The sequence below is a fragment of the Dermochelys coriacea genome, chromosome 4 (assembly GCF_009764565.3).
Source record: "Dermochelys coriacea isolate rDerCor1 chromosome 4, rDerCor1.pri.v4, whole genome shotgun sequence".
Taxonomy (NCBI): Eukaryota; Metazoa; Chordata; order Testudines; family Dermochelyidae; genus Dermochelys; species Dermochelys coriacea.
This window is the reverse complement of record NC_050071.1, coordinates 92,806,441-92,819,741: the sequence shown is the minus strand read 5'-3', so window position 1 is coordinate 92,819,741 and position 13,301 is coordinate 92,806,441. Positions and strand designations below refer to the sequence as shown.

The following is a 13,301-nucleotide window of genomic DNA, read 5'->3' as shown; positions in this document are numbered from 1 at the left end:
CATAAGCTTTCGTGAGCTACTCGCTCACGAAAGCTTATGCTCTAATAAATTTGTTAGTCTCTAAGGTGCCATAAGTACTCCTTTTCTTTTTGCATAACAAAGATGGCAGCCATTGCCTACTGTTTTTGAAAAGGGACTCAGGCAAGGCTGCCTTTAAGGAAAATGGTCTCACTTCCCGTGCTCAGTGGACAGGAAGAGGGCACGGCAACATAGGGGGCAGTAGCGATGCCTAAAGGGAATGGGGGAGGGGTGTGACAGAAAAGGAGAAGGGGAGGCTGCTGGGCCGATGAAGGGGAAGGGAGGGGAAAATACAGAGACTGCAGGAGTGAGGGGAGGAGGGCAGGATCGTGGCTGCAGTGTGGAGGGATGCAGGCTAATGCTAGTGGGTGGGCAGCAAGAGACAGAATGGCAGCCTCCCACCCCAAGGATAAGGGAGACTAAACCCTCCTCCCTGTGCCAATAGCCTGGGAAAAGCCTCCATTCAGGTGGGCCTGTTCAGGGCTGGATTCGCCAAGCTGCAACGAGCAGCATGCTCCAGCTGGGGAAGGGCTCACCCCGCAAATGCTTCGCCGTGATTTGGTTTCATCTTTTAATTGAGGGGCTGGGTCTCACTGAGGATTTCTGTAACCCTCGTGGCTGGCAAGTTGTATTTCCCCCGCCCCCAGCTGCAGGGAGAAGCCCCCGTGTCTGCGGCACCAGTTACCCAGGGCCCGACGCGATGGTTGTGGGCCTAAGGCCGGCCGGCCCTGTATCCTTCTCCGCAGGGCGCCCCCTCAGAGGGGTTCTCTCCCCATCATGCCGCAAGGGCCAGGCCACCTTACTCCGTCCCGCACTCTGCCCTGCCGGGTGAGGGGGACAGGCCCCGTTTCCCCGCCCCAGCCCCCGTTGTCCTGCCCCCGGCGGGGGCCGGCCCGGCCCGGCGTCCTACTGCTTCGGGGGCGGCGGGGCCGGCCCGGCCCTTTCCTGTGTGTGTGTCAGTCACTCGGCGGGGGGAGGGGAAGCGCTGAGCGAGCGAGCGAGCGAGCGGCGGCTCCTCGGCGGGGGAGGGGCGGGCGCTGCACACCCCGGCCTCCGCCGCTCGGAGCTCCTCGGCTGCCGCTAGAAGCGCCGGCGGGGCCCGCGCGGGGAGCCCGGCGCGGCGGGTGTCTGTGTCTGCGCTCGGCAGGGGCCGGCGCGTCCCGGGGGAGGCGGCCATGTCGACCGGCGAGGTGGAGCGGCTGGCGGCGGACCTGAGCGGGACCGGCGGGGATGAGGAGGAGGAGTGGCTCTATGGCGGTACGGACCTTCCTAGGCCCCGGCCTGGCCCGGCCGCCTCGGGCTCCCGCCCTGGCGCCGCGGACAGGCCGGAAGGGCAGCGCTAGGCCCCAGCGTGCGCAGCACTCACTGTCCCCATCGCCTAGGCCGGCTCCCTGGGCCTCGCTCCCCGCGTGCCCATCTCCCGCGGGAGCCGCTCCGGGGGCCTGCTGGTGCGGGAACCACCTGCTAATGCAGCCGGGTTGGGGGCTGGGCATGGCGCACCCCGGCTCTCCTACTAACTGGTGTGATGTCTCCAGGGATCCCCGGCCCTGGGCCCTCCGCCCCATTTCTGCCTGGTCCCCGCCTACTGCCTGGCCGCCCGAGGGTCTTCCGCGCTCCCTTCGTTATCTCCTTCTCCTCCGCCACGGGCCTGAGGCAGCTGCTTGTTGTGGGCTCCCCCCCCCCCTTTAAAAAGTCCATGATTCTCTCTGGTCTTGTAACTTCGCCATCACCCTCCTATTTAGGCACTTCCTATATCTAGACTCATCTGAAATACCACAGATTTAAAATGTGTATTTCCAAGTGTAGTTTCCTATCCTGTATAGTGACTGTACCATTGGCTCTAGAAGAGCTAAGAGGAAAAGCTGTTTGGACACTGGGTTCATATAATGCTTCAGTCTATAATCTGTACCAAATCCGCTCGTTTTGGAAAGGAGGGTTAGAATACAGTGAGCGCTCATAATATACGTGTGCTAAGAGGGGTTTCATTCTCTGAGAGGTAGTAGTGGCTCAGATACTTTGAGGAAATCCTGAGGTGTGATTGGTATGGGAGTACTGAATACATATTTAGGGGCCCTTCCTGCAGCCTTCATTCACCTGAGTAGTCTCACCAAAATCCTTGGGGTTTCTTGCATGAATAAAGATAGCAAGATCCAAGCCTTATTTTCTGTCATGCCTTTCATATAAATTGTCTTAAAATTATTTGATTTCTCAACACCAATAAACTTAGGCACTTCTTGTTGTAGATTAAAGTTTCACATACATAACTCATATTTCAGTATAATGATAACAGTAAATGTGACCTAAAAATGAAAAATTTGAAATACTGTAATTGCTCTCTCTCTTTTTGGTTTGAAACTTGTAGAGCTTGACTTCCTTGAGTATGTCTACACTGCCACTCGGAGTGAGTGTCCTAGACTGGGTAGACAGACTCTCACTAATGGGGCTTCAGCTAGCATGCTAAAAATAGCAGTGTGAACATTGTGGCATGGGCTCAGAGCTTGGACTGTCAAACCTAAGGTGTTGTGTGGGCTTGAGAGCCTGAGCTTCAGCCCAAGCCACAACATCAACACTGCTGTTTTTAACATGCTGCCTTGAGTCTCGCACGCGTGAGTCTGTTTTCCTTGACTTGGAGGCTTGCTTCCAACTGCAGTGTAGACATACCCATTTATCTTAACCACATTGATGCTGCCTGCAAACTAAAATCCTGATACCACAAAGGGTCTGGTTTTTGGAGCTCTGTTGGCTTAAGTGGGGTACTGTGTTGGCTCACATGTCTGACCACACAGATCCAAGATCAGGATTGGAGGGTCCACCGTTTTATTTAGTGGTATATTTAAAAGTCATTTACATAAAGTCATTGGTATAGGATCAGAATTAGAGCTTACAAGATACTCTGCTATTTTTGACTCCATGGTTTCTAATACATAATTCTTAACTAATGTATTTTTCTTTTGACAGATGAAAATGAACCAGAGAGACCAGAGGAACAAAAAGCTAGGTGGGTGTCTTGACAATTGTAAATCTGCTAATGTAATTGTGCAAAAAGTGTATTCAGAACAAATCATTTCACCTGTTTCTTGCAAAGTGATAGCCACTGGTAAGTCTTAACTCTTTAAATGAATTTGGGATGTTCAGTCTTAAATATGAAAGTTCACTTTTAGTTCAGGGTTATCTATATCGGTGCTTCTCAAGCTATTTGATGTGGGGGACTGGCAATTTTTTTTCCAATGTGCGCGCAGACCGGCAGCCAATGCTCGCGGACCGGCACCGGTCCGTGGACCACCCCTTTGAGTAGCACTGATCTATATCACTACAGAAAGGACTAACAGATTTCTTTAACATAGCTTTTGTTACATTGGGAGCCTACTACAGTAGAACGAGGGACCCCCGCCCCCACACTTAAATGGATTGTTGTAGGAGGTATAGGGATATCTGCTGTAATTTATAGTATTTGCAATGAACATGCAACATATAAAATTTCAGCATAGAAGCTACAGTGAAATAAGAACATTTCGCTCTGTTTTCCAGGGGTTACTGTTCTCTTTGGAGGGCATGTGACACAAAAGATATTGACCAATAAAGGCATCCAGAACAATAAATATGACATTAAAAATATCAGCATGGAACCATTCACTTTTGCTAGTTCTTGTTTTTTATTCGTTTGACTTGATTAGTGTGTTCCTAAAGTCATATTCTAGGGCTGAAACATATACTGAATGTTCTTGGGGATGTACATGTTAGATTTCAGTTAACCCCTTTTAAATTGTTCCTGATGAGTGGACTTGTCAAGAATGACTGAGATTCCTGAGCAGTAAGTGTTTTCTAGGTACCCCTTGACCAGGCTACTTAGTGCCTTGATGGTAAGGACTGAAATCTTCTACTTTATATGATTTTCTGTAGTGAGCAGAGGGCAGGTATGATATGCTCACAGTATTTTGTGTTAGTGAGGAGATGTGCGGCTGCATTCTAATTTCCTCAGCAGTGGAGCTGTCAAGCCCATGTAGATTGTATTGTTGCAGTTCAGGCAGGAGGTGACAAAGGCATGAATTACCAAAGCCAGGTCGTTATTCACAAGGATAGGACATGCCTTCTGGCCAGCGAGAGATGGTAGAACATGTTACTTGCATGTGCTGCTATGTGAGAGTTTAGCTTCAGCCAAGGAATCCAGGAAAGCCTCCTAAATTGCACAGTGCCTACAAACTCTTCTTGGCATTTTATTCTACCTATCGGTATAACCTAAGTCTTACAGTGGTTTAACGTCAACCAGCTTTCCTTCATCCAAGAGCATATCTGAGCCAAGCGTTGGTTTAACTTGGTGACAGAGATCATCCAGAGGTCCCCACAACTGCAGTTGTGCCCAGTATCCTCTGCAACTGCAGGGTGTGGAGACTGAGATCCTGCCACGATATAACTCGGGAAGGCTGCATCTTCATTTCTAGGCTGCAACTACACTGAAGACTTTGGCCCTGGTATTTAGGTGTTGCTGTGCTCAGCCTTGCAGAGCGTAATTGTTTTAGAGTCTGATCCCCACAGTCTATGGTTTTAGACTCCTAAGTGCCTAAATCCCTTTTGAAAAAAGATTTAGGTTCTTAAATCAGGTGTCGTGACACTGAGCTCAGCAATGCCCAAGTACCTTTACAAATCTGGGCCTTTTAGAAGTTTTCCCATCATTAGTCTAGCGCAGTGCAGTTCTGCTGTTGCTGATGGAAGCACTAATGTAGATTAGAGATCTGGCATTTTTACAGTGTCATCTAGACATGCTGTTTTAATGTGGTTTCTTCACTATAACCTATAGATAAGTGTGACAATAATTTTCTTTTATATTTTCAGCAGATATTGTTAAAATTGATAAAAATAAATAATTAGCACAGTTGGAGGAAATTATGGGAGTCAGACAATTATTGAATGAAAGTAGATGTTGAGATTCAAAAAGTTAAAGCTTTATAAACCATTAAAACACAACTTTTCAGAATCACATGTCAAAATATACAAATAAATATCCTTAAATCAACAAATTATACCTATTTTAACTATTCATTCATAGTGAATTTTAACAAGTCTAAATCACTGGATGTTGACTCTATACTCTGCCTAACTGTTAATTTTGGTTATCATCTATGGAAATGTATTTCTATTTGTGTGTGTGTATCGAGAAATCCACGTGTACCAATTAAAAAATCTAATCCTTCGAAGTCTGCTTATAGTCACCCATAGTAACCAGCTCAGAGCAGGGTTAGATGACTGTTAAAAAGGTGCTATCGTCATCATGAGTAGGTTGGAGTATGAACAAAAGGCTACTAGGCAGCTCTCCAACACCACTTTCTACAAGCCATTATCCTCTGATTCCACTAAGGGTTACCAAAAGAAACTACACCATTTGCTAAAGAAACTCCCTGAAAAAGCACAAGAACAAATCCGCACAGACACCCCTGGAACCCCGACCTGGGGTATTCTATCTGCTACCCAAGATCCATAAACCTGGAAATCCTGGACGCCCCATCATCTCAGGCATTGGCACCCTGACAGCAGGATTGTCTGGCTATGTAGACTCCCTCCTCAGGCCCTACGCTACCAGCACTCCCAGCTATCTTCGAGACACCACTGACTTCCTGAGGAAACTACAGTCCATTGGTGATCTTCCTAAAAACACCATCCTAGCCAATATGGATTAGAAGCCCTCTACACCAACATTCCACACAAAGATGGACTACAAGCTGTCAGGAACAGTATCCCCGATAATGTCATGGCTAACCTGGTGGCTGAACTTTGTGACTTTGTCCTCACCCATAACTATTTCACATTTGGGGACAATGTATACCTTCAAATCAGCAGCACTGCGATGGGCACCCGCATGGCCCCACAGTATGCCAGCATTTTTATGGCTGAATTAGAACAACGCTTCCTCTCGTCCCCTAATGCCCCTACTCTACTTGCGCTACATTGATGACATCATCATCATCTGGACCCATGGAAAAGAAGCCCTTGAGGAATTCCACCATGATTTCAACAATTTCCATCCCACCATCAAGCTCAGCCTGGACCAGTCCACACGAGATCCACTTCCTGGACACTACGGTGCTAATAAGCGATGGTCACATAAATACCACCCTATATCGGAAACCTACTAACCGCCATTCCTACCTTCATGCCTCTAGCTTTCATCCAGATCATACCAGACGATCCATTGACTACAGCCAAGCTCTACGATATAACCGCATTTGCTCCAACCCCTCAGACAGAGACAAACACCTACAAGATCTCTATCATGCATTCCTACAACTACAATACCCACCTGCTGAAGTGAAGAAACAAATAGATAGAGCCAGAAGAATACCCAGAAGTCACCTACTACAGGATAGGCCCAGCAAAGAAAATAACAGAATGCCACTAGCCATCACTTTCAGCCCCCAACTAAAACCTCTCCCACGCATCATCAAGGATCTACAACCTATCCTGAAGGACGACCCATCACTCTCACAGATCTTGGGAGACAGGCCAGTCCTTGCTTACAGACAGCTCCCCAACCTGAAGCAAATACTCACCAGCAACCACACACCGCACAACAAAAACACTAACCCAAGAGACTATCCTTGCAACAAAGCCTGTTGCCAACTGTGTCCACATATCTATTCAGGGGACACCATCATAGGGCCTAATCACGTCAGCCACACTATCAGAGGCTCGTTCACCTGCACATCTATCAGTGTTATATATGCCATCATGTGCCAGTAATGCCCCTCTGCCATGTACATTGGTCAAACTGGACTGACTCTATGCCAAAGAATAAATGGACACAAATCAGATGTCAAGAATTACAACATTCAAAAACCAGTTGGAGAACACTTCAGTCTCTTTGGTCACTCGATTAGAGACCTAAAAGTGGCAATTGTTCAACAAAAAAAACTTCAAAAACAGACTCCAACGAGAGACTGCTGAATTGGAATTAATTTGCAAACTGGATACAATTAACTTAGGCTTGAATAAAGACTGGGAGTGGATGGGTCATTACACAAAGTAAAACTATTTCCCCATGTTTATTTCCTCCCACACTGTTCCTCACACGTTCTTGTCAACTGCTGGAAATAGCCTACCTTGATTATCACCATAAAAGGTTCCCCGCCTCCCCCATTCCTGCTGGTAATAGCTCATCTTAAGTGATCACTCTCCTTAGAGCGTGTATGATAAAACCCATTGTTTCATGTTCTGTGTGTGTGTATATAAATCTCCCCACTGTATTTTCCACCAAATGCATCCGATGAAGTGAGCTGTAGCTCACAAAAGCTTATGCTCAAATAAATGTGTTAGTCTCTAAGGTGCCACAAGTACTCCTTTTTCTTTTTGCGAATACAGACTAACACGGCTGCTAATCTGAAACCTGTTAAAAAGGACTAAACCAATATATTCGACCTTTTCCACCTTTGCAAACACTGATGGTGAGGCTGCACTGGTGTTTTACCAATGATGGAAGAATTGCTAACAATTTTCAGTGTCATCAAGGTCACAGTGTGGAGTAGCTGTAGTAAGTGCTTTATTCCCTGCTGGAAACTACTATCGCAAGACTAGCCTTTCTTTTCTGAATTTTCTGGAGCAACTGCATCAAGACTGGATTTTTTTTACCCTCCCTCCAGAGGGCAGCGGTGGGGTAGAGATTTGAAATTCAGTGCTTTACAGCTGTCTGTTATGTAATGACGTCTGTATTCCACAGTAGATTCAATTCTAATCGAGTGAAGCTTCAGTATAAGAGGAATGAAAGTCCATTAAAATGCACTCAAGCAATTTTGGACTTGCATACTCGCTTCATATGGAAGTAGAATCATTATATATGATCGATTATGATTACGTTCCACTGTATCTACTACTTGTAAACATTTGAATCCAGTTTTGCTATGCACGGGGTCATATTTGTGGACAGGAGTCAATGAAAATTTAAACCAATTTCTTATAATGAAATAATCCCTTTTGTTTCAATCTGTTTTCTAATACCACTTTCATATTGGTGAGTCTTCTGATGTTGATGATGGAAATTACACTATTTTGTTGTCTTCTGATTTTCTAGTATCTTCTCTAAATAATCTCCAGATTCTTCTTCTCCATAGTGTTTCATTGAAATGCCCGTGAGCCTTTCTTCTTTTTTAGGTTTTCAGACCCTTGGGGCTAGATTCACAAAGTCCAACATTTACAGGGTTCGCAAAAAGAAAAGGAGTACCCATGGCACCTTAGAGACTAACAAATTTATTAGAGCATAAGCTTTCGTGAGCTACAGCTCACTTCATCGGATGCATCTGCTCTAATAAATTTGTTAGTCTCTAAGGTGCCACGGGTACTCCTTTTCTTTTTGCGAATACAGACTAACACGGCTGCTACTCTGAAACCATTTACAGGGTTGTGAATTCCACTAGGTGGCAGAGGGCTTGAGTCCCTCTTGGGAATCTAGCCTTCAGTGTAGTTGTTTGATTTCCTAATCTTGCTGCCACTGGCTCCATTTCTACAACTTTTGTCAAAATGGCTATCATGCGCTAGTTTGCTTAGTTAGGTGTGCAGTAAAAGTGATTTGTCACATTTGAGTACAGCTGATGATGAAAAGAAATACTGAAAGAACACAGAGCCATGGAAAGTTAATAATGTACCTGCATTCTCTGAGATTCAACTGTACTTGAGCATGTCTAATCAAAAATATTTTCATGCTTATTGAACCAGCTCTGTGGCAAATAAACTTTAAATTGTATTTGCCATAGTAATAAAATGTGCTGGACTACTTGTTGGATGTATTGGTTACTTTTTAAGGCTTTGTAGTGATTTCATAATTAAAGTCACACTGGAAAATCTGTTTTCTTTTTAGAGTATTGACTGTGTGGTAGTTAAAATGATCAGCTGTTAAATGAGTTGGTTTCTGCAGTTTTTAGTCAATAGTAACACACCTGACCACAAAACAAACCGTCCTGATTGACAATAATTGGTATCACTATTGGCAGTGTATTGAATGGATACTAAACTACCTCCTAACCCCTAAATTGGCTTATTTCAGGTTGGGACAGAGTGGGGAAGGTTGTACTACTACTAATGCTCTAATCTCCATTCTTGTAATTCCAGCAAAATTCAAAAACATTACATTCAGTGATTTGTTTTTTAACTTGACAGTAGCCAGTGTGTCAACAGTGATATGAAACACCTAGATTTGAATCCCAGAACCAGATTCAGCCCTGGAAACGAGCAGGTGCAGCTCTCATTGAAGCATTGGAAGTGTTGCCAACTTAAATTAGTACTGAATTTGTTTTTTTGATTGCCCATCCAGAAAGAAGCTGGTACAACAGACCACATCTCAAATACAACCCTTAGTCTTTAAGGTGCCACCGGACCCCTTCTTGTTTTTGTGGATACAGACTAATACGGCTACCCCCTGATATTAGACCCCATCCAGGGGCTTGAGGAAATAATTTTAAGTACCAGTATTCTCTTTTTCAGTTAAGGAGCATTGGTCAGTGTAGTTCTTGTATGTTTTGGTTGTTAAGCAACATAAACAAGGATGTCAACAGAGTGTTAGAAATTAAGTTTAGTAGTCAGTTTTTGCTGTCTCAGAAGCAACAAAACACTGGTTATTGCATTAACTTGTTTATAAATTTCAGAGTGCCACAATGACTTAAAAAACAAACAGAATTTTCAAAACTGGTGGACATTACAAATCAGGTTACAACAAATGTAAAGGCCAATCAAATGTTGTATTTAAAATATCTTAACTATTGTGCTAGATAAAAAAAAAAGAAAAAGAAACCTTGATAGAGATTTTTTTGAAACATTCTTGGATGTTTAGGCACACATATTTCACCATTTTAATCGAAGACATGTCTAAACACCTAGTCGTAAAATCTGAGTCCTCATTTTTGCATTCCAAGGACCAAATTCTCCTCCCGTTATACTAGATGAAAAAATTCGCTTCTGACTTCAATAGGTATAGGATCCAAACATGGTGAAAAATTGAAAATACAGTACTCTGAAAATATCTAGTTCACATAATTTGTGTCACCTGATAACTTAATGTCAACTTTACACTATCTCTTAGAATATTTTTGCTTAGCAGTCATATAAAAGACTGCTGGGACATTGGCTATACTTCAAAATACTGTATCAGTGCTTTTTCACTGTAACATGTAGGTACACATAGTAACTAGCTTGTATTTTCTGTTTTTAAGTGCTCCACCTCCTTCTGCAAATGAAGAGGAAGCTGCTGAAAATGGAGTAGTGAAAACGGTAATTTTAAATATATATTACAGACATTCGTTAATATGCTTTGCTTTCACATGGGGCAGTGATAATTTCAGTGACTAAAGAACTTGGCTAAAGTAACTGACTTTACATGTTAATTTGTAAGTTGTCACTTTATTTGACTAATTTTCAGTTCATTTTTTATGTGCAGTGCTTGCCAGAAATTTCTTAACACCCGAAACAGTACATGTGACCTTGTGCATGTCTCGTGGGTGTTAACCTTTCACTAAGAATTACCTTTAAAATGGGTCTAACAATGACCTAACAGGGATGTTGAAACTCATCTAATGTTTGGAAAGTGTTTTGTGGTTGTCGGATTAAAAGCATTGTGAAAATGCTAATTACTATTAGTGCTGCAAATGGTTTTTTGGGGGGATAATTCTGATTTTGTAAATGAACACTGGTTTTAATATTTTGGATACATGGAGACGACTAGTTAGTACAATGTTTTAAATGTGTATGCATGTTAATATTCATTTCTAATAACGTCTGCCCCTTCCCCCTTTTGCATCTCCAGGCAATTAACTTGCATGCTACAGAGAAGAACCGTATATTAAGACATGTTAATAAAATTAAGGTTATTAAGGGAAAAGGAGGAATAGGAAGAATATACATATAGGGTCAACAGTATGCCTTAATGTTACAAGTTCCTGAGTAACAGGAAAAAAATCAAATAACGTATTCAAGGACTATTATTGGTATACATTGAATACGTTATTTGATGAGTAGTATTCACCCAGCTGTAGAGAAAAGAAATTGTTTAGGTAAATTATTTAATGAAAATTTGTGATGTTTGCTGAATTTCATGTACCTGAACATTGTTTTTACCAGCATTTGTATATATTAGTATTTGATTTGCTGTGAAAGTGTAAATAAAGATGCATAGAACTTGGTTTCTCTTATTTTTATATTCTTTCCGTGTTGAGCAGATGATGGTAGAGCTTAACTGTTATGGACTAGGTAAACAAACTGTGGTCTTGGGTAGCCAAAACCAGTTTTTCTTTACTATGCAAAATGTTACATTTCACAAATAGCATATTGACATTCAAGATACTTTAGTCTTATCCCCCCTTTGCATCCAGATATCATCAATGTTTACGTAGACTCAATGGATAAGTTTTGGTTTTCCTAGTAGCACCCTATTGTGCTAAGCAGTAGATGCCAGCTGTAAGCCAAAAAGTATAAATTAACTTGTTAATGTTAATTTGTTTTTCCACCAAAGTTCTCTGGAATGGATGCTTACGTCTATGATATTTTAGGCAAATATCTGATTGTACCTTTTATGTCTGTTTTTGTTGAAGAAGGTGACAGAGGCTGAGGATGACAGTGACAGTGACAGCGATGATGATGAGGATGATGTTCATGTTACCATAGGAGATATTAAAACAGGAGCTCCACAGTATGGGTAAATTATTTTCAGTACCTGAATATTAAGTGCTTGACTCAGATCTTGCAGCAAGTGTAATGCTTAAAATAGATGACAGCTAATTTGTTCTGTGTGCTTCTATTTAGCCTTTTCATCTGGTTAACCAATTAAAGTTTAATTATCAAATTGATCAGAAAACTGTAAAATAAAATTTCTGAAAGGAAGAACCAGCAGATGGGTTACATTTTCACTTTCAGTTTCTGAAAAACACAGGGTGCGTTTGATTTAAATCGTGATGTAAATCACTAATCAGGAAGACTCGATCTAATCATGGATTTCTACATAAAAGTGCATTCTTGTTGGTTGTTATAACCTTAATACATATTCTTCACAACTCAGAGATAGATGTAGGTTTCATTTTTAGAAGGTACACGCTATACATTTTTAAAGTGATTTATTTTGAAAACTTTTCAGATTCGTTTTACAGCTATATCAGAAAATAATTGGTTACTTCATTTACCAAAGGTAATTGAAGCAGATATTTACGAAGTCACTGGGAGGTGAACTGTCTCCAATTCAACAGGTTAATCATTAATATTTGGAGGATTTTCTTGCCATGCTGTATTAGGAGGAGAACATGATCAGAGAGACATTTAAATTGTTTTATTTAACTAAAACAACAAATTTATGTATTCTGGATTTTTTTTCTTCAACGGCAAACATATAATATTTTAACAAAACAAGCAGATGAATTTTTGAATTTAGTTAAATATTCAAGTTTTTGAAAATCAGGTGTTTTTTTTTTAAATTGTTTTTAACTAAAATAGTTAAATGAAATATTTTAAAAAAAAAAAGACTGTGTGAGCCAGGTCAACATGAGAAACTTAAAATATTGGCTTCTGCTGCTAACTCGGTCATCTTCACCTTTATTTTCCTGTTTGTTCATAATCTGGAAAAGAAAAACAAGTTTTTCTGCCTTTTCAGGTCCCAAACAATTTCTCAGTTTGGAATGAATTAGTTCAGAGGAAGAAAATATTCTTTCTACACAGGCAGAAGAAGCTACTGCTGTTAAAAGTGAGATTATCACTTCAACTGTCTCTGAATCCAAGTGCTTGAATGACTTCTACCAGTTCACTGGTGTGACTTTCTTTAACACATCATCAGCAAACACATAGTTCTTGAATGGTTCACCCTTAGCTCTGAAGTTTATTATAGTTGGCATTATGGAGGGATGATTGCTGGATGTCCATGTCCTAGCTAACTCCTCTTCTTCAGCAGTTAAGGTTTGACCCTGGTACCGAGTATTGAGAATATTTGCAAGAAAATGAGCTGGAGATAGTGCTTGTCCCATTTGTATTTTTAGTGCTTGTAATTTAACTCTGTCATTGCATATTTCTCTTTTTAAGATCTCACTCAGTTCCTTCCAAATTTCAACAGCATCAGTAATAAAATAGCTATTTCCCTGCATTTTGTTCAAGGCTACAGAAATAGGCTTCAGGGCACTCAGCATGTGTTCAACATTTCTCTTAAGCCCAATGTTGAGAACTTTGGCTGTGACAGTGCCATCTGTTTTTTCACAAACTGTCATCAGATTAGGCCAGTTCTTGATCTAGTGCTCAAAACAGTCTACTGCTGAGTTCCATCGCACGTCTTGTGG

General features: G+C 42.0%; 1 protein-coding gene across 22 annotated transcripts in view; it reads left to right on the top strand.

The window, feature by feature from the left end:
• Window positions 1–223: 223 nt before the first annotated feature.
• Window positions 224–13,301, top strand: part of FIP1L1 (factor interacting with PAPOLA and CPSF1) — a 74,865-nt gene continuing 61,787 nt past the window's right edge. For 5 of the 22 annotated variants that reach the window (XM_043513823.1, XM_038398619.2, XM_043513819.1 and 2 more), the window contains exons 1-4: window positions 987–1,275; window positions 2,977–3,016; window positions 10,206–10,263; window positions 11,580–11,683. In XM_043513823.1, coding sequence (XP_043369758.1) covers window positions 1,194–1,275; window positions 2,977–3,016; window positions 10,206–10,263; window positions 11,580–11,683 — 284 coding nt within the window. In that variant the 5' untranslated portion in view covers window positions 987–1,193. Of the gene's footprint in view, window positions 270–765; window positions 1,276–2,976; window positions 3,017–10,205; window positions 10,264–11,579; window positions 11,684–13,301 lie in introns of those variants that run through there. The other 17 variants (XM_043513821.1, XM_043513820.1, XM_043513817.1 and 14 more) reach the window with 11 other exon arrangements.